The sequence below is a fragment of the Poecile atricapillus genome, chromosome 3, assembly GCF_030490865.1.
Source record: "Poecile atricapillus isolate bPoeAtr1 chromosome 3, bPoeAtr1.hap1, whole genome shotgun sequence".
In the NCBI taxonomy this organism is placed as follows: domain Eukaryota; kingdom Metazoa; phylum Chordata; class Aves; order Passeriformes; family Paridae; genus Poecile; species Poecile atricapillus.
Window position 1 is genome coordinate 62,600,863 of NC_081251.1, and position 24,623 is coordinate 62,625,485.

General features: G+C 40.2%; 1 protein-coding gene across 8 annotated transcripts in view; it reads left to right on the top strand.

The window, feature by feature from the left end:
- HIVEP2 (HIVEP zinc finger 2) overlaps window positions 1-24,623 on the top strand; it is a 136,791-nt gene that overhangs the window by 105,234 nt on the left and 6,934 nt on the right. For all 8 annotated transcript variants that reach the window (XM_058835943.1, XM_058835940.1, XM_058835947.1 and 5 more), the window contains 6 exons: window positions 5,907-5,951; window positions 7,194-12,813; window positions 13,572-13,726; window positions 18,824-18,999; window positions 21,568-21,669; window positions 22,232-23,142. In XM_058835943.1, the coding sequence (XP_058691926.1) occupies window positions 7,405-12,813; window positions 13,572-13,726; window positions 18,824-18,999; window positions 21,568-21,669; window positions 22,232-23,142 (6,753 nt within the window). In that variant the 5' untranslated portion in view covers window positions 5,907-5,951; window positions 7,194-7,404. The remainder of the gene's footprint in view (window positions 1-5,906; window positions 5,952-7,193; window positions 12,814-13,571; window positions 13,727-18,823; window positions 19,000-21,567; window positions 21,670-22,231; window positions 23,143-24,623) is intronic.

Sequence of the window (24,623 nt, forward strand, 5' to 3'; positions counted from 1 at the left end):
CATAGTTTTTCGTTTTGTTTTGGTTTTTTTTGTTTTTTTTTTTTTTTCTTTCTTTTAATACTCATCCTGTGGAAATAAGTGTTCAACTGCTCTTTGGCAAGGTTAAAGCTTTTTTTATATATTTTTTTCCATCTGGTAGTAATGTGTACATTGTGTATGATGCTGAAACAGGAAATAGTGATATACATTTAAGTGAGCAATCCTTGTCATTATAGTTAAAAGGTCACTGTTAAAACATTTCTGCTCTAGACTTCTATAGCTTCTTAAAATACACTCAATTTGAAGTGAAGAGTTTTGGTTGGTGCTGTTTTTCTACAGAGAACAGCAGTTTAAAGTTATATTTGAGATAGTTAACAGACCAAAAACTGAGTATTTTGCTGCAGCTGTCCTCAAATCATTTGTGATACAAACCAGCATCTCTTAATGAAAATCCCCCATGTTTTCTTACTACTGTGTAATTGAACATTTCTTAAAATACATGTTACAATTTTCTCTGTAGACATCTTTGAGGTGTTGGATTAGTTTGTTTTCACCTTGTGACAAATAACTTCAGGTATTTTGTATAGAGAATGTAAAACCATAAACCTGAGTGACCTAATTCTGTTTTTTTTTTTGGTTTTTTTATGAGGAATAAATCTGGAATGATGTCCTTGGATTTGTGGTTCGTTGCTTCAGACTCATACCAAGTTAATGTACAGCAGAATTTGGCTCTCCTTTTTGTTGTTGGAATTATTTGTCTCCTCTTAGTCTCTCTGAGTTAAGTCTGGTAATGAGAGGCTCTTTTTTCATACCTGATTTTTCTGTTAGCATGTACCTGACCTCTGACTCAGTAGGGTCAATTCAGAGTCAAGCTCTTCTTCACAGCAAGTACACATAGACATTTATATGAAATGTCTGAACAGGTCTAAGATCCTACAATTCAGGTAATCAGGTGTTAAGGTGAAACAGACATAATTATTTAATTTCTTAGTTGGTTTCAGTGTGCTTTTAAGTAGACAGATTCCAGTCATTTTCTTCAACATGCTCTCATAATGGTCTCAGGTAGTATTTTGAATTATGTGAAATAATTAAGATTAAGGTGAATTTAGTAAAAACATAAAATTAATTAAATACTCCATACTACTACAGTTACCTAAAATGTGTTAGATGCCAATTCTCAATGGCTGAGATTCTAGAACAGCTCTCAAAGTATAAGCGAGGTATAGTTCAAGCACTGAAATAATAATTGTACAAATCAAAATTCCAGGTTTTATACCAGTTCTAGTTTCATGCACACAGAATCTGTCCCTTGGAACCAGCATCTACCAGGGACACCAAAGTGTCAACCTCATGAGAGTAAAAGCCTGAGGTTGTTTTTTGGTCACAGTGAGGTGGCAGTCAGCCCTCGATGTATCTGTAACTGGATCCTCTCAGTGAGTCCCCTCAGTTCCCCTCAGTTCAGGCTTCTTGGGGAATCCTTGTGAGCAAATTATAGCAATGGAGAACAGATCCTGCCCTGTAGCTTGTCCTCAAGTAAACTTAGTACAGTTTGTTAGATCATTGTGTACTGCATGTACTCAATGAGCAGTGTTTGGGTTTGTGTTGGATGGTAATTTTAAATGACATTTTTAAAAGTATATTGTAATAATTAGTTCAGCTGCCCAAATTAAAAACAAAAAAACAAACACATAAAAAACTACACAAAAAACCCCCAAAACCCAACCAAGCCCGTATGCATTATTCTAAATGTTTCAGGTTTTTTTCCAAAACTGAGAAATATAACTGGCTGGTTATATTTCTTATTTCTTTATTTGATGTACTTCTGGCAATACATTCAATAAAGCACTGAAATCCAGAGGGCCGGCAGAACATCTGGGGTGGAATTAAATTAACAAATTAGAGTAACATCTTCAGATCTGAAGAGGTAACAACAACAGTTACAAGATAAAGTGGTAGATTAAAATAAATACATCTAACCTGTTGATTCTCATGTGCAAAATGTTGTCTTACAACTCCTGCCAAACTTCAGCAAAAGCAGAGGCATGCTCCCATTCCCCAGTACTTCAGACTTTGCCAAGTGTCAGTTGGTCACCTTCCTTTTCATTTGTGTAAAATGCCAAAACGATACACCCCAAGGACTGCATTCTTTCTGTTATGTTGCTACATAACATCCTCAGCCCATGAATGAATCTATAACCTTGGAAAGAAGGATGACCAAATGCTTATCTATCTTCAATACAGTTAAATCCTTTAGTTCTGATGTGCACACTGGATGCTGGTTGAGAGTTCCTCTTCAGACTTAGCCCGCCTATGACTTTGCCTATGCAGGAGAAGCTATAGATCCATATTTTACTAGGGATTCCAGGCTTTTTTAATTTTTCACTGGGATATCAACACCAAGCAGTTCTTCGGGGAATCTCAGTAGGACAGAGGGGAAACACGTATGACAGCAAGCTGAAAGTATGCTGTCTTTCTTCCTGAAAGGCCAAGGCAATTTTCTTCTCAGTTGCAGGTGGGGAAGAGTTCAGAGGTGGCCTTTCTTGTAAGGCTGCTGGGCTTATCCCAGACATAAACTAGACTTGACTAATGAGGGTCTTGGCAGAGGTCTGTGCATGAATGTAAGGATTTCATAGGAGCCACTGAAGTTTGTTTGTGCTAGCGCTTGCCTTATAGAACACAAATTCTTCAGGGGCCAGTTACTGTGGTTTTAGGCTGGCTTTGTGCTGGCAGAGCTGGACAGAAAAGATTTAAAACAAGGCTGGATCTGACCCTTAGTCCTTACGCTAAGTCAATATTTGTTCTGCATGGTGTACTCAGGATTTAGCCTGGAAGACATAAGCTTCCAATTTGTTCGCTTGCAAGAACTGTAATATGAGCTACAAATTGAAAAGCAGTAAAAGTAATATTTTGCCAAATTTTATTTTAAAGTTGTTGAGTGTAACCATTTCAATGGTCTGCAAAAAAAGAGAAAAAAAAAAAAGAAAAGAAGGAATAATCTTGGAGCTCTGCAGAGTCAATCAGATATATGTCCCCTGCATACAGCTCTCAAAGGCACTCTCATTAAAAAAGAAGCAGTAGGATAATGTTCCTTTCTAGAAAGTTTTGAAAATCTTGGTTTAGTAGGCACATCTGACATAAATACAGCTCCTGGTTTCCAAGTAATCTTCTCATGTTCAAAGTTTTCATAGAAGTGAAATGTCCTGTTTTGAAGCAGTCAGATAGCAAAGCTAATGTGACTAGGGGAACTGGCTCTTGGGCCGCATTCCTGCCAGGAAACCTGGCTTGGCCCCCAGACAGGAAGGACTTCGCAGCTCCTGTCAAACAATGTGCTCTGTGCAACTCCCATACGGCTTCTGATCTGTGTAGGTGGGCTACTCTTACTCACTCCGGCAGAGCTGAGCCGTGCCAAAGCTATTTAAAAAATTGTGTGCTTCTATCATCCTTAGTTCCTTGGTTTTAAGTAGGTAGTACTTGAAATATAATGAGTTTCTGCCTATCAAATAGTATGTATGTGATGAAAAGCAATATTTAAAGGTATATTTACAATTTTTTTCTAAAGGAGAAACATTAATCACTTGGAAAAATGGAAGTCTTTTGTTGGTTTAAGCTAGGCTGTGGATGAGGTAGAGTCTTGACTGGATAAAAAAGACAGAATGCCAGCTAGCTTTGCAGTATCTTACATATCTCCAGTTAGGCCAGTCTCCCATTAGGGAGGGAGAAAAAGAACAAGAGAAATAATATTAAAGCCATCTTTGACACAGGATGGATAGCAGCTCAAACCAAACCAGAAAATATTATGTTTCATCTGGAAAGGGATTTATTTTCCACAGGAGAGTGGCTTTTGCCGTACATAAACCATCAATAATCCCTGTAATTAGTCTATACCTGTTTCATAGTGTAGGTTGAAAAATTGTACAGAATGTTCTGAAACTGCAGGACTGAAGAATGGCTTTAACTCCGTAACAGAGTTCTCAGTCCAGAACACAAAATTTTGAATGTATATTGGCATCATCTTTTGCTGAAATAAGACCATTGCTGTCACATTGCCGTCACATTGCTGTGACTAGCAGATTTCTTCTATAAAGGTGCTCTCAGTAAAAGGAGTATGGAAAAGAAAGGATACTCTGTTCTTCTAGAAATTTCTCCTTCGCCATTTGCAAAATTGCCTAATAAGGAGAAGAGTATTTTTCTTTGAAAATGGAAAATAACTTTATGCTCTCTCAGGGAGGAACATTCGCTCATAGTCACTGTTTCTGATTTCTCAAGCCACACATTTTCCTTTACATCTGGGCTCATAGAGTGGCATCAGTAGCAACCTGCTATTCAGTGTAGCTCAGCTGCTGGAACTGGTTGGCCACTTACCTGCCATTTCCTCATGAGCCCCTGCTGAGCTGCTCTCTAGTAGCCACTTCTGATATATTGTAACTCATGAACAAGGGTTTCTTTTTCCATTTGGACTGACGCTTTTTATTTGAGGAAGCGGATTAGGAAATTTTTTTAAAAAGTAATTATACTTGGATTGCATTTTCCTTTTTATTTTAGAGAATCAGACAAGAGAGTTATTTTAAAAAGCCATTAGCACATCAAAGCTAAATGACATTATGACCGAAAATATTCCGGTTTGCATTTGATAACTTGCCGTTATTTTGTACTACAACAGATTTCTCTATAGTTAAAATTGAAAAAAAAAAATTTAACTAAACCATCATTCCATCAGTTATTGCTGGCCTAACTACTGATATGTTATTTGTACTGCTAGTGATGAATTCATAACAGGTGGCATGGTACTGATTCTATTTGTGTCAATCTATCGGGCTTTGCTAATGTCCATTTGTTCTTGGAAAGTGTTATTAATTTCAAAGAATTAGAAACTATTTTTCAATTTTTTCAATTTTTGTTGATTTTTTTTTAATTTATAGACATTAGTTTTTTATCATCTTTTGGTCGTTCAATGGAGAAAATATGAGTGATCTAGCTTCTTTGTGATAGTTGCTAATCGAGGATCATTACAATAGCCTATATCCTTTACTCTGAAGCTAATGTTCCAGCTGTGTCTAATGATCTGTTCTTTAGAGATGCTCTGACTTTTGGCATAAATAAAATCAATAAAGAAATGCTGGCATTGTTGCTTTTGCTATCACAATTGAAGAAACATCCTTTTTAATGAAACAAAAGCAAAAGTCTGTTTTTGAAGAAAGATTTGCTGAAAACTGAAAGGGAGAGTCCTCCTTTGATGGGAGAAATGGTCTTAAGGCAATGAGATGATGTTCAGGCCTTTTGTCTGAGCTGGTCTTTTCAGCAATACAGAGTAGCCTGCAGTGTGGTGACAGTCAGAGAGGTGGCAAATCATTGCAGTCACAGAAGTCTTTTAACCATGTATTCTATAATTTTCTTCTGTAAGTTTTGTCTTTGAGAGGGCAGCCATATATTCTGTAGTAGTATCACGCAGGTGTTAACTAATTTGGACACCTACTCCTGTTTCACTACATTTTCTTGTCCCCAAATGGTGACACCCTGACCAGGAGTTTGTGCTGGTCCCTGAAACATTTAATGAGAGGCCTGGAGTCTAAAAGTATTAGCTGGAGAGAGGCATTGAAAAGGGATTTGCCAAGGGGATTCAAGGATAATCCAGGCTTAACAAAGGCATAGAAATGAAGAGGTACATTGGCAGCTCTCTTTTCACTGATTCAGGAAGGTGAGACTTTATTAGTTTAGACTTGGTGTTATTCATCTACACATTAGAAACCTAAGTCCTTTAAAACTATTCATGCTTATGGTCTTCAAATGTAATTGCTCAGACCTCTAAGACACAACATGAAATTTTCCAGTGAAATTTTCAGACCTCTACTGTAAAGAATAGAAGGTTTTCATTATGATCTATACCTAATATCAAAAATTTCTTATAATCATATTTTTTTTTCCCACAGGAAATTTGAAGATAGTCATGCCCATTAGATGTTTAGAAGATGCAGGTAATTACTTTATACTTTAAAAAAAATCAGAAGTGCCTATTACCTGTGCATTTTCCTTCTCTTTGCTATTGTTTCCTTAAGCCAAATTCATTCTCTCTACTGTAGGAATGAAAAGTATGCTAGTATCTCTAATACTGATTTTTTTTACCCTTTTTCTTGCTATTGTTAAATCATGGCTGTCTTTATAATTCTCACTGTTTTATCCAGAAAATGTCCTGTGTTTCGATAACATGAAAACAGAAAGTGAACATTCTACTTCAAATTCAAATGCTGTACTTTTCTATGAAAATCATACCTCTGAGCCTTTGATCTTTTTAATAGAACTGTGGAAACCTGTGACATTTAGGCATTAAAAATGCATGTATACCTGGATGTAATTGTTTCAACAGTGAAATCTAAAATGCTAAAGTCACATAAGCACAGTCTCTAATACATCCTTTACATATAGCAAGACATTCTCACTAGAATTTAACACAGTGATTTGAAGATGGAGTTGGGGAACAGTACCAGTAGTGCTGTGTTTGAAAAGCCTCTTTGATGTCTCTTTTTTGACTGTTTAAAAGCAGTTTAGAATGGTGAACAATACCTTCTTATAAAACCAGTTAGATGATCTAAGGTAAGAAGTACCTCACTTTAGCAGTTTTTTAGCAATATTTGATATATAACCTAAGTTGACTAGTTGACTGTAAGAAAAAAACATCTCTGTAGTGGAGGGCTGTTTGCATAGACATCCAGAAGCACCTATCATGATATAGAAAGGTTTTTTCTCTCATCAACCTACTCTGACTTCCTGAGAGGAAGGCCAGGTGAACTAAAGCATAGGTGAGTAATACTGGATAAGGTAATTCCCGTTCACAGTGTTAGGCTTCTATTTTCAGCAGTTATTTTCTGAAAGAGCTTTGAAAGTATGTGGTGGACTTTTTGTGATCAAGCCTTTAAACTGTCCCCTGAAAGCCTTCCAAAACTACTGTTTAATTTGGAAAGTGTAGGTCTCCATTTTCTACTCCTAGAGCTGCTATTGAGTAGTGATTATGCTTGTGTGCAGTCTCTGGAGCCAGTCTTTACTGTGTCTGCTCACAAAAGGGAGTTTTGTGAAATGTAGTTACCTTTGCTGAAGTCCCTCAGTAATTTCCATGTAGGGCTAAATAGAAGTGCAACTGACTGCACTAGTGTTGTTCAGTATGGCTGTACTAACTGGTGTGTGCAGGTTTGTTTATTTTTTTGTTTTGTATTTCTGTACAGATAGCTGTGTCACCATGGAAGAGATGAAGAGAACTTTTCTCTAGGAGACCACAAGTATCTCTGGATCATTCTGCATCTCAGTATTTAATAACAATGGAACATGTCCAAATGCTATAACAAGTCTTTGCAAATGTATAATAAACTGTTTAGGAAAGTTCATGCCATGAACAGAACTGTGTAATACTCTCATTAGTGCACAGACACAAATCTAATGCCTATAGACTACTGTGTGGAAAGTTCCAAAGAGAACGAAAAGTCTGTGAACTTGCAACAGCCCTGGAAAAATGGGAGCAACAAAACTTTAAAAAGCACAGCTTTGGGCACACTCCATGTGTCTGCACAGCTTTCAAGTGAACTAGCACTTAAGACCTTGTGTAACAAAATGGACTCTGGGGACACGGCTATAGGGCAAAAAGCTACCTCAAGGTCTGGAGAAACTGCTAAAGTACCAAGTAGATGGAGGCAAGAACATCCAGCTGTTATTAAGATGAGCACTTTCGGCAGTCAAGAAGTACAGCGGCAACCACAAATAGATCACGAGCAAGTAGGAAACACGGCATCAGCACAACTTTTTAGTTCTGGGAAACTGGTATCATCAAATGAAGCTGCACAGCAAGTCACAGAGAAGCAATATCCACAGCATCGTCCAAGCCCTTACTCATGTCACCATTCACTTTCCTTTCCACAGCATTCATTGCCACAAGGCTTCTTGCACAACATAAAGCCACATCAGAGCTTGGAGGGCCCTCCGTGGCCATTTCCTAGCCACTTGCAATCAGTTGCCTCAGAGGACTTATTTCCTTTTCATATGCATAGCCATAGTGGAGGTTTCTCCAGGAAGAAGATTTCAAGTTTGAACCCTGCATACAGCCAATATTCACAGAAATCTTTAGAACAATCAGAAGATGCTCACAAAAAAGAGCACAAACCTAAAAAGCCTGGCAAGTATATTTGTCCTTACTGTAATCGGGCCTGTGCCAAACCTAGTGTACTTAAAAAGCATATTAGGTCTCATACTGGTGAGCGACCATACCCTTGTGTCCCTTGTGGTTTCTCCTTCAAGACAAAAAGCAACCTTTACAAGCATAGGAAGTCACATGCCCATGCAATTAAGGCAGGGTTGGTACCTTTCACAGAGTCGGCAGTCTCTAAGTTGGACCTTGATGCCAGTTACATCGATGTGGAAGCTGAAATACATTCAGATGGAGAGCAGAGCACAGACACTGATGAGGAGACCTCACTCCTAGTGGAAGGGTCTGACAAACTGAGCCCCGTCCCGCAGCTCCCACTGGACATTGCTAGCAGGAGTGGTTTTCACTCCTCCATGGAAGAGTCCTTGGTGGGGCCGATGAAAGTCCCCATTTTGATTATCCCTAAAAGTGGGATTCAGTTACCCAGTGAGAGTTCACCATATATTAGCTCTGATATGTTGCAAACCCCATCCTTAAGTACCAAGTCTGATGACTCTCATACAGTTAAGCAGCGACTTGCACTAAGACTGTCAGAGAAAAAAGGACAAGATTCTGAGCAGTCATTAAACCTCCTGAGCCCACACAGTAAGGGAAGCACTGACTCTGGCTATTTTTCCCGCTCAGAAAGTGCTGAGCAGCAAATTAGCCCACCAAATACTAATGCAAAGTCTTACGAAGAAATAATTTTTGGGAAGTTCTATAGGATTAATCAAAGGACAGCACTAACTGTAGCCACAGCAAATCAGGAACACAGTTTAATGGGCAGAAAGGGCAAAACAGACCCATCACCTCTTTTAAATAACAGATTGGATATCAAGATGCTTGAGGAACATATTTCTCACCTGACTCCAAATAAAGAGGAACTCATTGACTCCAGCAATTTGAGCACTATTAAGTCTACACAAGTTTATCCAGGCAGCAATACTGAATGTAGACAATCCCAGACAATATCATCCATCAAAAATGAATCCAGCTTGTACCAAGCCAGTCAGCAGGGTGATGTACCTGTCCTTCTAGAGCCCCCAGTAGATTCCTCTCCTCTTATTAGAAGTAACTCCATGCCAACCTCTTCTGCAAACAGCCTAAGTATTCCCCCGTCTCTGAGAGGAAGCCATTCATTTGATGAGAAGATGACTGGCTCTGATGATGTATTTTATCCCGGGACAGTGGGAATATCCCACCAAAGAATGTTGAGAAGGCAGGCTGCCTTTGAACTGCCATCTGTACAGGAGGGACACTCGGATTCAGACTATCATGGAAGGCCAGGGAAAAATATCATTATTGCTTCCAGCAGACAGACAGCAGGTGACAAAGGACCATCCCTAAAAGAGAAGAAAGGAGACAAGACCTTTTATGACTATGATGCCAGTGGAAAGCACTACAGAAAGTGGGAAGAATTTGAAGCTCAGAAGAACTACAGGGACTCACCATCCTTAGGTGGGATGAGCAAAGGGGGAGAGTTTTTTATTGATGCTCTTGGACAATCTCAGTCAGTGCCATCCATGCTTGGAACAACTTTTGAAAATAGAAAGCGCAGGAAAGAGGAGAGTGTTGGAGATGAAGAGGACAGTCCTATGATTTGCAGCAGTACAACTGGCACCCCTGGAGGAATTCAACCTTTGGACTTCGATCCCAAATCCCAAATTCAGGAAGTGCCAAGAAGTGGATTTGCCCTTCAAGGCCTGGAAAATGCTCCCCATTGCCATGCAGAGCGTTTTGAAATGTGCAGGCCTTACTTGCAGTCTGGAAGTCCAGCAGCTTCTTTGGAAGACTCATCCCTTACTGCAGAACAAGAAAAGACTGCAGAATCACTGGTTAGAAAGCCCCCTGGAAATGTCATCTCTGTCATTCAGCACACAAATTCATTGAGTAGGCCAAACTCATTTGAAAGGTCTGAATCTACAGAACATATTGCATGCCAGCAGGAAAAGATGTATTCACCATCTGAAACATGCGAGAGTGAGATTTGTGAGTCCCCGATGAGCCCAGACCGAGCTCCACAAATGGAAAATGTTGACACTGGTAAGCCATCTCCATCCCAGCAGCCTCAGCCGTGTCATATGCAGCCCAGGCTGGTTCGCCAGCACAACATACAGGTACCTGAAATTCGTGTGACGGAGGAGCCAGATAAGCCTGAAAAAGATAAAGAAGTGCAGAGTAAAGAGCAGGAGAGACCCACTGAAGAATTCCAGTGGCCCCAGAGAAGTGAAACCCTTTCTCAGCTTCCAGCTGAAAAGCTACCACCCAAGAAGAAGCGTTTAAGATTGGCTGACATGGAGCACTCCTCTGGTGAATCCAGTTTTGAGTCTACAGGTACAAGTCTCTCTCGCAGCCCTAGCCAAGAAAGTAATTTGTCCCACAGTTCAAGTTTTTCAATGTCCTTTGAAAGAGAAGAGAATATGAAGTTCATCACACCTTCCAAACAAGATGAATTTGGAAAACAGTCTGAGTTTTTAACAGTTCCAGCAGGTGCTTACTCACTTTCTGTCCCTGGGCATCACCATCAGAGGGAAATGAGACGCTGCTCATCTGAACAGATGCCCTGTCCTCATGCTGCTGAAATCCCAGAGATCCGAAGTAAATCCTTTGATTATGGGAACCTGTCTCATGCCTCTTCAGCTGGAACACCTACTGTGGCATTGTCTCCATCCCGAGAAAGGAAGAAATGCTTCTTGGTTCGGCAGGCTTCCTTCAGTGGTTTTCCAGAGATTTCTCAGACTGATCAGAGCACAGAACAAAGTATAAAGCAGGAGCAGATGGAGCATTCACAGGTTGGTCTTCGCTCTTCCCAGCTTGTCTGGCATCACTCCCCTTCCTCTGTACTTCAGCCCATTCAGGTAGATGACTCTGGAAAACAGGCTATTGGCTCTTGTGCTCAGCTTAGTAATAGCTCATCCCACCTTGCCCAGCAACAGGCTCTTGTTGCAGACAGCCCGGAAATGTTAAGGACTCCCTTAATCCAGCAAGCACCTTATATTCCTAACAAACATCCATCAGAGCAGCAGCAGCTATTTGCACATCAGGAAAAAGTCCCATTTCCCCCTATTCACAGCACCTTGTTTCAGTTCCCCTATCCAGCTGTCTGCATGGTTCACTTACCACCATCTCAGCAGCCTATCTTGTGGCAGTCCTGCACAGAACCTCTGCACTTCCAGCATCCATTTGTACAACAGCTGCAGAAATCTTACGTTAAACAGGCTTTCCAAATAGACGTACCTCCAAGTTATCACCTGGAACATGCACCTGAGCTTATTGGAAAGAAAGCAGCTGATTATGGGCACGCTAAAGAGCAAGCATACCAGCATTACTCAGGAACATCTGGGCTGTATTCAAAAAGTACTCTTGCTAAGTACCAATCAGACCATAGCATTAAACCAACAGATACCTCCTCTGAGCAGCATCTTCAGACAGATTTTGACTCCCCAAGTGATGGATCTGTTCAGTCTTTGCCAGGGACAGTTGTTCCTGTCAGGATTCAAACCCATGTGCCATCTTATGGTAGTGTCATGTACACAAGCATTTCCCAGATCCTTGGACAGAGCAACAGTCCTGCAATTGTAATCTGTAAAGTTGATGAGACAGTTTCTCAAAGAACATTGGCAACTAATGCGACCATGCAAGGAATTGGATTTAATATAGCTCAGATGCTGGGTCATCATGGAGGACTGGAAAAATATCCTTTGTGGAAAGTGCCGCAGACACTTCCGCTTGGACTGGAGCCACCAATTCCCTTGTGTTTGCCTTCCACTTCTGACATGGCTTCTACCTTGGGAGGAAGCAAACGAATGCTTTCCCCTGCCAGCAGCTTGGAACTCTTCATGGAGACCAAGCAGCAGAAACGAGTCAAAGAAGAAAAAATGTATGGGCAGATAGTTGAGGAACTAAGTGCAGTTGAATTGACTAACTCAGATATAAAGAAAGATTTTCCAAGAATGCAGAAGCCTCAATTAGTGAGGCAGAGCTGTGCTACTGAGCCAAAAGAAAGTCTGCCATCCATGTCATCCTCTTCATCGCTGTCATCCTCAACATCTCAAGATTTCCCACCTGTCAGCATGGCGGGAGCTGAGGCATTCCCACTGAGCAGAGAGAAACTTTCCAGTTTTGATTCCACATCACCGGGACAGAAGTCCAGTGGCCCATCTGAAGGAAGAGACTCACCAGAAGAGCTGGATGTGGATGAAACAGCCTCAGATATGAGCATGAGTCCACAGAGGTCATCATTGCCACCAGGAGAAATTCAGGCAGAAGACCAACTGAAACATCAAAAATTACCTCTGGGGATGTTAGTCCAGATGTCATCTAATACTGTTGGGAAAGTCACAGCCTCAACCATTCTCCTGACAGACGTAGCAGATTTTCAACAGATCCTTCAGTTCCCAAGTCTGCGTACTACAACTACTGTGAGCTGGTGTTTCTTAAACTATACAAAACCCAATTACACTCAGCAACCAACCCTCAAAGCTTCTGTTTATGCTTCATGGTGTATAAGTTCATGTAACCCAAACCCATCTGGGCTAAGTACAAAGACCACTTTAGCACTTTTAAGGTCCAAGCAAAAAAACACCACGGAAATCTACACCCTGGCTGCTATGCACAGACCTGGAGCTGGTAAACTGACATCATCGAGTGCATGGAAGCAGTTTGCTCAGGTAAATAAGAAATTTTAATAAAATTAATTTCATATATGTTTATATGAGAAATTTCCAGTAAGCTATAAAATGCAAGTTAATAATTTATTTTTTTTTTTTTAAAATTTCACCATTGGGAAATCAGCCAGTGACATCTTCCCAAGACAACTTTTGAGCCTCAGTTTATCCTTCTGCAAGCTCTGCTACTTCTGCTGTCTCTGTCTCTGCCTCCATTTTCAAAATCAGATGTAAAAAGTGAGGCTCTTAAACCCTCCCTTCATGTGTGCCAGAGCCTGATACATTATCTCCTTTTATTTTGCCCTTTGTTTTTCCCAATTTAAACAGTGTCAGACACAAACATCCATGTGTGTTTGTAAGAAAATATTAAGATAAAATTGAGTAAGGATCTTCAGATCCATTTAATGTCTTTTACATATTGACTCTTCCTCACAGATTAAGCATTTGCTAATGGTGCCAGGGAAAATTCTGTAATGGCAATAAATTACCTTCTGAGGCTTTTCCATATCTATTTTCGATGATTTTTTTTCTCTGAGGAAAGATACAGTATTGTCATTTCTGTCAAGACTCTCGTAAAAATTTGTCCATGTTGCCTCCTCTCTTATTCGCTGTCGAATTAAATGGGACAGATTAATTAATCGTATAGAGTTGGACCAAAATGAGAGTTTGGCTTTGACCTGGTATGTTAAAAGTATTTGAAATGAAGTGTGCGTTTATTGTATGCTCCAGAAGTAACACCCTTCCTTGACTTTGTTCTGCAGATGAAACACGAGCCATTCTTCTTGTTTGGCAGCAAGCTTGAAAAGAAAGTAGTGGGGAATATTATAAAAGAAAGAGTAAAAGGAGACATTCATGGAGATAAAGACATTACATCCAAACAAACTGAGCCGATACGAATTAAAATCTTTGAAGGAGGGTAAGAAAATATAACTGGAAATTTCAAGCTCAGACTGTAATTTTAAAGACATTTGAAAATGAATATGAATTAATTAGAATGTGAACAGTCTCCTGTATGCTTGCCATGTCTTGTAGTTCCCAAGTCTCTTCTTTTTTGTGTATTTGTCAGTCTCAAAACGCACTGCAGGGTACCTGTATACTCACTTTGGGCTCTACTTTGCTATTAAGACAATTGTTTTTCATCTGTGTGAGACCAGTCCCTCAAAATTGTTACTTTAATTCCTTTAGTCATAAGGAAGTGGATGAACTGGTAACATTTTGATATTTTCTATGCTGTTTCTTTGTATTTAATGACTTCCATGAGGATATGTTTCCATTTTTAGGCACAGTATACTTCCACTCAGTTTAACAGGCTGACCAGGCATGCTTAGTCTTATTCTTGTAATTTTGTATTATTTACTGAGGTTGGATTTTGGAGATAAAATGTACAATGCCCATGAAATCTATGGCATCTAAGACTAATCCATAGATCTGTCATGTATGGCTGATGAAATAATGTTTAATTTTACTGTGGCAATGTATCACTTAAGTGGTAACAGAAACAAATAACATAAAGGGGAAAGGCAATTCATATTGTTATGAGGCGTAAGAAACTTACGAAAAGAAAATTAAATAGACACTCGTTTGTCTCTGCAGTATACTCTAAAATGGAAGATAGTTTAGTTTCTTTTACAAAATTCTGACATAATGAAATTAGTTTGCCAGTTTTTAGTAGTGCATAGTCAGGTGGCCAAACAAGATGTGTTTTTCAGTCTTACCAAACTCAGATTGTCCCACAGCACTGTTTTATCAGGGTAACTAAATATAACCTAAACTATTAGGTCAGGAGGGAGATGTGAGAAATTGATACATACATTTCCTTCTCCTGTCAGTCTGTACCCTCTAAAATATCAGTTGTCCTTCACTGATGTTGTGTTTTTGTCTAAGACTGAGTAATCTCCATGAAATTACCTTTGCCATTTCTCTGTAGTCTGCAACACTGAAGGAAGATAGCCTATATCTTGCCTGAAAGACTGAAAAAGTTATTTTGGAGATTTTTATAGGTGTGCTGGCCCAGACACCCTATCCTGACTCTTCTCTGTAGTTGTACCTTGCCCTAGTACTTAAGCCAGTAGACTGACTTTGCAAGACTGACCCAAATTCAGTGGTGAGCAAGAAATTTTACAAGAAAGTTGTAAAATTCTAAGTTTACAAGAAATTTAAAGAGCTGTTGCTTCAACTCACACCCACTTTGAAGTATTAAATTTGCCTGCTTCCCACTGTATACCATTTCTGAATATAGTCCAGCTGAAGATAGTCTGCCTTGATGTAAGCTGCATGATGAGAGGTCAGAAGAGTAAAAGTGTGTTAAGAAGAGCAATTTAAAGGAGGATTCAGATGAGTGTGAGCTGCAGCAGATCACTCTACAAAAAACTTCTACTAAAACTTACTTCAAGAAATATTGTGTGTTACTTGCACTACCTTAAGTTTTTCTGTACACCAATAAGCTTCATGGAACTATTTGAGTAAAGTCATATAATTCACACTTCACCTAGAAATGTCTCCTAGTAATACTTGACTATGTTTAGATAAGCTTAGAGTAAAACAAAACATGAGAAACCTTGATATGCACATCAGTTTCTGGAGTGGGTAGAACAAATAGTCTGTGCAATAGACTGGGACTTCCTCAATAGAAATATATAAACAGCAAAACTCCAGCAGGTCAGTAGGTCCACTCTATTCACACATCATAACTTTATGGTACATTTTACAAGAATTATTTGTGGAAGAATAGATTTGTTCTTTCCAATCTAGACATTCATCTGGCTATGTTTAAAATTGGTGTAATATACCTTAGATGTTATTGACATGTCTTGCACTGCTTTCTGTCCTGGTTATTGAATTTTTCCTTCTCTTCAAGTTATTGTCTATGACTTCTTACAACTAGTTTTTGACATGGGTGTGTTTCTATGCTTTCTTCTTCTTGGCCTTTCTATGCTTTCTTCTTCTTGCCTGTTAGTTGAGCTATTTTGTTCTCCCCTCTTTGAGCACATCTCCATCTCCTCTCAGCATGTGGTGCAATGAACTATATAGCAAATGTCTGTTGTCTTCATGTCACATTTTCTGCTCTGGACAGACAAGCATGGATGGTCATATCTTGTTTCAGCAGGATATTTTCATTTTGGTTTGATGTTTTCATGGGTTTCCTTAGGCTTTGTGATTGCTTTTGTTTCATAGGTGTGAAGAAGGTAATTAGCTGAGAAAGATCTGTGGTTGTTTTCAGTTTGTGGGAAAGCCTGTCCACCTGGCAGGGATGTGTAGCTCTGCACAGCTGTCTTGTGCCAGTGGGGTGGATCATTCATATGACAGCTGGGCAAAAAGCAGATAGCTGAGGCTGGGGATGAGTGAGAAGCTGAAGGATCGGAATCAGAACTGAGGCAAAAACTAGATCATAGAATCATGGCATTATGGTTGGAAAAGACCTCTAAGATCATCAAGTCCAACTGTCAACCAGTACCACCAGATATCACAGCACATCACCTCACATGCTGAAACCCCACCAAGAGCATTTTGTAAGCATTGTAGCAGAGGGAGTTTGGAAGGAAGAAGTTTAACCACTGCGTTATTACCTCTGGCAGGTAGCTTAATTCAAGTGAAATTATCTGAATCACAAAATCTGATTTCAATCATCTGTGACTGCAGATGTGACTGATGGGATATGAAGCAGTATTTTTCAAAAAAAAAGCAGAAATTTAAGTTCATCCCTTGTTGCAGTACAGTTAGTTGCTAACGGTGTGCAAAGAAAAAGGGACAGGACAAGCAAGCCTGCTCATCTGACATCTACCTTAATGACATTATCAGCTGACAGCAAGAATTCACAGTTTGCTTATCTTAGTAATAGACTCTAATTGAAAAACACAAATAAAATAACATTTTGGATAGAAATTGCAGGACTCTGAGACTTGCTAATGTTTTTTAACTCAAGGGTCCCATCTTAGTCAAATTCAGAGCAGCAGTGGCCAAAGTCCTTTCATGGATATTACAAAGTAGGAAGGGGAAAATTCCTCAAAGCTTTGAGAGAGGTGCAGGTTAGCAGTAAGATCGAATATTCCTGAGGTCTAAAAGGTAATCACCATAGACTCAGACTTCTGGTCCTTTAGTTTTTGCACCAGCCCTTCTTTAAATGTCAAGTTTGTGTGTGTCATTTCTCTTACAGTCATTGTTATGATGAAGCATACTTAAAGAGTCAAGGTCAGTTGTGGCCAAAAACCGTCTGTATGAATGATGAAGAGACACACGTTTTATCATTGTCTTTGTGTCCAATGGGATTTGACAGGTGACAGAAGCCAGTGGAATGAGGTCAAGCATAAGAAGAGCAGAGATGGAGCAACAGAAAAGCACATGTAATAGCACAGCATTTATCTTACGAGCATCAATCAGGGGTGGTATGGTAGACTCCATCCCAGCAAAATCAGACTGTAAGGAGAGATAAAGAGAAGATAAAAGAGCAGTATTTCAAATAATAATGGGCTTCTTTCTTTTTTGTCTGTGGGAGAAGGCTTGGAGGTAGTTGATGAAGCAGTGGATAGAGAGATGACCAGCAGTCATTGGCATGTGCATTTGAAGGAAAACCTGGGAAATGGGGCAGCCAGACAACCAAGATCCCAAAAATGTTGTACAGAAAACCTGCTAGAGAGATTGCTAAAGATTAAATTACATTAGACTGCCAGTTTTTCCCATGGTGCCAGGGACAGTGAAGGAAATGGGAGAGTTACAGCTTTGCTGGAAATGAGATGAAAAAACCTGAATTTAGGCATCCACATTTGAAAGAGGAGCTAATGTGTTTAAAAGATAAGAAGGTGGACTTGAGAACAGGATACTGTTTTATGTTATTCTAAGATACTAACTCCAGAATTTATATTGCCCATGATATAGCTAAACATATGGGAAAGTGTTCATCTAAGAACAGCACACCTGAAAAATTTTGCAGCCCTATAACCCAAAATTTCCCACTTTTTTCTTATAGAGTTATCATCACATTAACAGAATCTTTTACACAGTCCCTTTTTTATTTAAAGTACTGAATGTCGGTACCAGCGATATTTTGTGGACTGTGCATCCACAGAATGACTGAAAGTACTTTTTGCTGCTTAGGAAGAGGGCAATGGAGGACAGAGGGCAGAAAAAACCATTATTTCTCAGTTCTTTCACTTCCTGGATTTTACTTTGGATGAATGAGGATGAAATTCTTTCCCCGAAGGAATGCCCAGCAGTCTTCAAACCTCAGAGCAGCCTGAGTAGATTCCCTAGACTCTCTTAGATTTCACTATTAACAATTCAGCATGATAATAAAGGCAATGTACAGCTTTACATAGATTTTCATATTTATTTTCTAACTACATACTATGTGATCAGCAAAAATAACATAGAAATCTTATGTCTGTGCTAAGAAAAATGTCAGTAATAGCTTTCTTCAAACTATCCATGTTTGAGATATACCATTTTATTTCTAAAGCATCACATACCTGAGTGAACTCAACTCGGTGTCTCTTTAGGGAGTGATTTATCTTTGGGAATGTCAGGCATCTGTAATGTGAATGCATACGTCGTTGTTCCCTTTATGCTTAATGGGAAGAAACGGGCATTTCCAGGATGTAATTTATCTGATCCCAAGGGATAAATACACTAAAATAGTTAAATGAACCGTGCTGGAAAACAACGCTCTTTTCAGTGGTGGTAAATGTCTGTGCTGTACGAGACTACAGTGGGCTGAAACAAATCCAACCTGCAGGCTTATATTTTGAGTTGTGTCTATAGGAATGGTTGTTCATTGGTTTCCTGACAAGGTGTTTATACTGTTCTCATACTGCAAAGTGTTGGTCTCATATTATTTAAATACACTGGGACCAGTGCATTCTCTGAAAGCCAAATACTTTATGAGTTCCAGACTGAAAATTCAATTGTTCCTTTGGACTTCCGTGAGTTTGATGATGAGGATCAGATGCATAGAAGCAATGTTTATACATGTATGAGACCTAGAGTCTGTATGACTTAAATATTTGCTCTCTTCCAACAGGTATAAATCAAATGAGGACTATGTATATGTCAGAGGTCGTGGCCGAGGAAAGTACATTTGTGAAGAATGTGGCATTCGCTGTAAAAAGCCAAGCATGCTCAAAAAACATATCCGCACTCACACTGATGTCCGGCCTTACGTATGCAAGTTGTGCAATTTTGCCTTCAAAACTAAAGGTACTTGACCCTTTTTGCTGAACTCTTGCCACTTCTGGAGCTATTTTGTCCTCTGGGATCCAATCACTCATTGCAATCAAGAAGAGTGTTTTCTTCAGAATAAAATTGTTGTGTTTATATATACAGGACTCTCTTACAGAGTTTGTTCTCTTCTGTTTAATTGATCCAGGGATTTTTTAAGGTTCTGAAACTCCTTGTATAGCTTCAATACAACCTATAGGCTCTTGGCTGGTCCTTCTGTCTGCAGAGAAAATGTAGTAGCATAAGAACCACCCAAAAACCACTCTGCCAACATTGTTACATGGTGCAAATTTTAATTGCAGCAACACTTAAATGCTACCAGGAGACCACACTTCTTATGACATAATGTAGAAGCAGAGCATCAGCTGCTGAGGAATACATGCCTTCACAGGCTTTACAGTGGGTCAGTTTCAAGTTTATAAATAATGTATGTCTCCCAGATGGGCTGCTCCATCCACTGTGGCATTAATTATGAATAGAGATCTGATAGCTTCTGTTCACATGTATTTATCAGCACAGAAAAAAGCTTCCATTTGTCACCCTGAGGCCACAGATAATGATATTCTTTGGAATTCAGATTTGTGATGCAACCATCTCCTTGAGAGAAAAAAATCCTTTCCTTGGTATCATTTCTTTGTAGCGTAGCCTAAGTGAACCTTACATTCTCAGTTTTTTAGCTTCCTTTTGGCAGACAAAAGAAATGGATTCTGGTCCCAGTGCAGTGAAACTTAACTCAAAGAGAGAGAAAGGAAGCTGAAGGAGATTTCTCCCAAGATCCCAGTGCAGCTTCATGGCTGTTTTGAGGATTGAGAATTGTAATAGTTTCCATGAATCCAGCACTTCTTCCTGTGCCAAAGGAATGGTAGTAGACCCATCAACCTAATTTAAGATGAGAACTTTCATGGGCATGTAGAGACAAAGACAAGGAGCTGCTTGTTTGTAGTCCCAGTAGACCATCATGAGCTGTTCTCATATCACTGCTTACATTTGACATATCTGGAGGAATGGGTCTTGAGGAGGGCCTTGAAGTACATGACAGTACTGTGATTTTACAGCTGTGTTCAGAGAGGACATTCCAGGAAGAAGAGGTGGCATGGAAAAAAAAAAAAAATAGAAATTGCTTGCTGAGGCTGGCATTTCTGACAAAGAATAAGAAACATGGAGCAGGTGGTTTCCTATTGCACAAGAAGGGCATTAGTAGCAAGATACTAGATTAGCCTTCAAAGTATAAGAAGTGTTTAACCAGTGTATTACTGATTATAAGCAGTTGTCAGCCTAATAACTGTGGTTTCTATTTTGCTGAGAGCAGTAGGTGACAAACTTTCAGAGGTACTTAGGTTTTCAGTTTTTCTGAGCATTTAACCATCCAGAAGCATCAATGGCCAAGTTAGCCTTTTCATACAGTGCACAGGCACAAGAAACTCCTACAGAGAAGGGAATTATTTGAACTAGGTGGAACTGAAAGTCTGAGAAGAGCCTGGCTTGTGAGTTTCTAAGCACACCTGCATTATCCAGCAGAGGGGGTTAGGTGTTCCTGCCCCAAGATGGTGTCTGGAGATGCTGGTTGGGGTCCTGGAAGCAGCATAAATGCATTTCCTGAGGGCTTTCCTTGAGCTAGGAAGCACCTTGTCTTGGTAGTGGGTTGGGTTTGCTTGTGCCATGCTTTCCCTTTTGGGTGTTAGAATGAGACTGAAGTGGCAAATGGATTAGAGCGATATTCTCCAGCTTGTGCTTTGTACTCAAGGTTCTTTGTCATGAATGTCTCTTGGGGCCAATCTCGACCCAGTTTTTTTATCTGTGAAAAAACAGACCAAGACAGGCACTCCAGAAAGTCAATAGTCTAGTATTAGATTGCTCCCCCAGGGGAATGTGAGATTTGCTTTCAAATCTCTGCTGTGTCTGGTTCAGATCTGTACTTTAAATCTGAGAGCTGAACCTGAATTTCCCACATCCCAGGTGGATGCTGTGAGCACAGCTCCTCTCAGTTCAGAGACTTCAACTAGATGGTAAACTTGAGAAGTCTCCCATAACTGTTCTTTTGGCTTTTTGTGGGATACTTTTACTTCCAAATGCTTCAAATACACGGAGCATTTGGAAACCATGTGCCAAGTAAATGGGAGAGCCCTTACCTTGAGGGTGCCACTGTGTATACAGAAGCATGAGCCTTGAGTGGCTGCTCTGCTGTGGACTTAATTTGATGTCTAGGCAGTCTGTATGTATCATGAACAGTGAGTCCAGGAACAGGTAACATCCAAAAGTGAGTTTTTTAGGAGTGACTAAATACCATGTGGAAAATTGGAGAGATGCCTATGTACCTCTCAGGCCCTGAGTTTATTTGAATTTTTTATTCTTTTAAGATATAAAAATGCAGTCTCATTAAAACAGGCTCTGAGACCAGTGGTCTAGATGAATCAGACCTATCTGTTGTGGTTTTTTTAAAGCTAAAACCCATTGTCTGCAGCATAGTGGAATTAAGATATACCAAAACCTTTCTTGAAAAGTGATCTTTGTTGTTGTTCATTAATTACATTAATCTCTGATCCATAGGAAATCTGACAAAACATATGAAGTCTAAAGCACACATGAAAAAATGCTTGGAGCTTGGAGTATCAATGACATCTGTGGATGATGCTGAAACTGAAGAAGCAGGTATGTCAAAATGATTTAATTTAGTTGGAATGGCCTCATTCCAACTCAAGTATGGAAAGTATGAAATCTGCAAATGACTCATTGCACTTTAGCACAGTGATGGGCATGGGAAAATATATTAGAAGTATTTGGGGCGTTTTTTAATTGAGAGTTAACTTTTGAATAAACAGGAAGTAAAAAAGAAAAATATCCTACCTAGTTGTCTGGGTTATACTTTTTTACATGAAGAGGCACTAGAAATAAAAGTATGGCCTATTGTCATCTGTCTCATATGAGGTTCCTAATCTTTCCACTTAAAATGGGAGAGAAGGCAACATTTAGTGATGTTGCAAGGTAGTGTAGGATGAAGTTGCTTTTGTACTTCCTTTCAGAACTTTTTAATAGAGTTTTAAGGTATTCTTTTGAAAAACGTGTGGATTTAATTGATGAGGAATGGCTTTACGCAGCCATCCCAGATGAAGAGCATCCAGCAATGTCAGTGAGTGTGCTGTGGGTGGGGAATGGCTGTGGTGTAAGAGGTGGGATATGTGCCAATCATTTGGGCTTGCTGTGGTTGTTTCAGAAAATATGGAGGACATGCAGCAGGAGGCAGAGAAGAGCAGCAACCTGGCAGGGCTGTCAGCAGAGCACCAGTTTTCTGACGCGGAGGAATCGGATGGCGAGGATGGCGATGACAATGATGATGATGATGAAGATGAGGATGATTTCGATGATACTCAGGGAGACTCGACACCAAAAACCAGATCAAGAAGCACCAGCCCGCAGCCCCCTCGGTTCTCCTCCCTGTCAGTGAACTCGGCTGGGGCATCGCAGGGGGCTTCCCCCGAGGGCTCCCTTTCCGTGGGACACTCTTCCCTCATCAGTTACTTGGTCACCTTACCTAGCATTCAGGTTACTCAGCTTATAACACCAAGCGACTCCTGTGAAGACACACAAATGACAGAATATCAGAGGTTTTTCCAGAGTAAGAGTACGGATTCGGAGCCCGATAAAGACAGATTGGACATACCCAGCTGCATGGATGAGGACTGCACGCTTTCCTTAGATCCCAGTTCTTCTCCAAGGGACCTCTCACCTTCCAGTCGACAATCATCACCTGGCTACGATTCTTCACCCTACAGAGATAACTCACCAAAGAGGTATTTAATGCCAAAAGGGGATTTGTCACCCAGAAGGCATCTGTCACCCCGAAGAGATATTTCACCCATGAGGCACCTTTCCCCACGGAAGGAGGCTGTGCTGAGGAGAGAGTTATCACCAAGACGGGACGTGTCACCAAGACGTCACCTATCGCCAAGGAGACCAATGTCACCAGGGAAAGATGTGTCTGTTCGAAGAGATTTGTCTCCCAGGCGAGAGAGGAGATACATGGCCTCCGTGAGAGCGGCGTCTCCCCGGAGGGGCTTGTACCATAATCCAGCATTGTCCATGGGTCAATATTTGCAGTCTGAATCTATTCCAGTGGGACATTCAGTAAGTATGAAAGAACATTTTCATTCCTCTTGTCAAAAACTGTGCTCTTACTGAATTTGTGTATTTCAGAAATCTCAGCAGCGTTGTAGAAGAAGAAGAAGTTATAAACTTTGAACCTTGGTGGGAAGTCCTAGAACAAATGCAAGAAATTTGGAATAGACAGGGACAAAGTCAGGATGCTGATTCATTTAGATGCACTAGAGTTAGCCTAAGGGAGAAGTGTTCACTTGGCTGAATTCTGAGTAGCTCCATCAACTTCAATGAAATTAGGCTGGTTTGCATTTTCTGTCTCCATATTCATTATATTACATACATATTATATAATATCTCTATATATGTATATCTATATATACATATATATATATATGTATGTATGTATGTATGTATGTATATATGTGTATGTATAATTTTTAAACAGTCCAGAAGGCTTACAAAGTTTGGGAGGCTTGCTTCTGCTCTGTAAAAATCTTGTATTTCCTGGACTCTCGGGCGAGATCAAGCCAAGCTCAAGGCTTAAAGCCCTGTTCTTGTGGTATGGTGCCCATCACTGAGTATTGTTTACTGGAATAAAAATTCTAAGATAATGAAACCTCTTAGAAAAGCGGAGTGCACACTGAAATCAGGATCTGTGGCTGGAATTTAGATGGTATTATTGTGTGAGAGGAGCAGGAAGCTGTCTGCCCCGCAGAAAGTGCCGCAACTGTCTGTGTGGAAATATGCAAAACTTGCACAGCTGCTGTCTGTGCTCTTCCCTTTTGGTAACTTTTGACCAACCCTAGTATTCACAAAGCATTCCCTCTATAAATAGATTACATCTTCAGAGATAAGATGGCCTTGCTATGTGTGAATTTACTTACGTATTTACTACGCTTCCCTTGCCATGTTGCTGTTGTGGCTGCCCTCTCATTGCCTGCCTATGTGCGGGTTCAACCTGGGCAAGCTGTGACAGTCTCAGATGATCTCAGAACTCCTTGCTCCCTGCTCTTCTCCTGGCTGACCTCTTCTCCCTGCTCCTCCATTCCCAATCTTCTTGACTCTCCATGTATTCTTTGTGCTGTTCCTCTGTGGAGGAGAAGAATTGAACCTGGAGCTCATACAGTCAGCATTTCTCAGCCCTGGTGTGATTTTCTCTGTAGAGTCAGGATGATGTATTTATTATCTGCTGCCAGGAATGGAGTGAGGGATGCACCTGGGCAAAGATGTCTGGGGTAGGGATGGACCAAAAAGATCTGAGATGCTGCCAGCCTGGGAGATCCAAAAGTGATTTCTCAGTATTTTGGGGGTATAAGGGAAAGCTGCAACTTGAGGGGCCATATTTATAGGAGAGAGCAACACAAGCACTTCTCCCACATCTTAGACATGGCCCCATGACCTAGTAAGTTGTTCAGGAGAGCACTGGAGAGGGGAGACAGATTAAATGGCCCTTGAGAAAGGGCATGCTGAAACCCTGCTGCACTCTCACAGGAATGATCACTGCACAG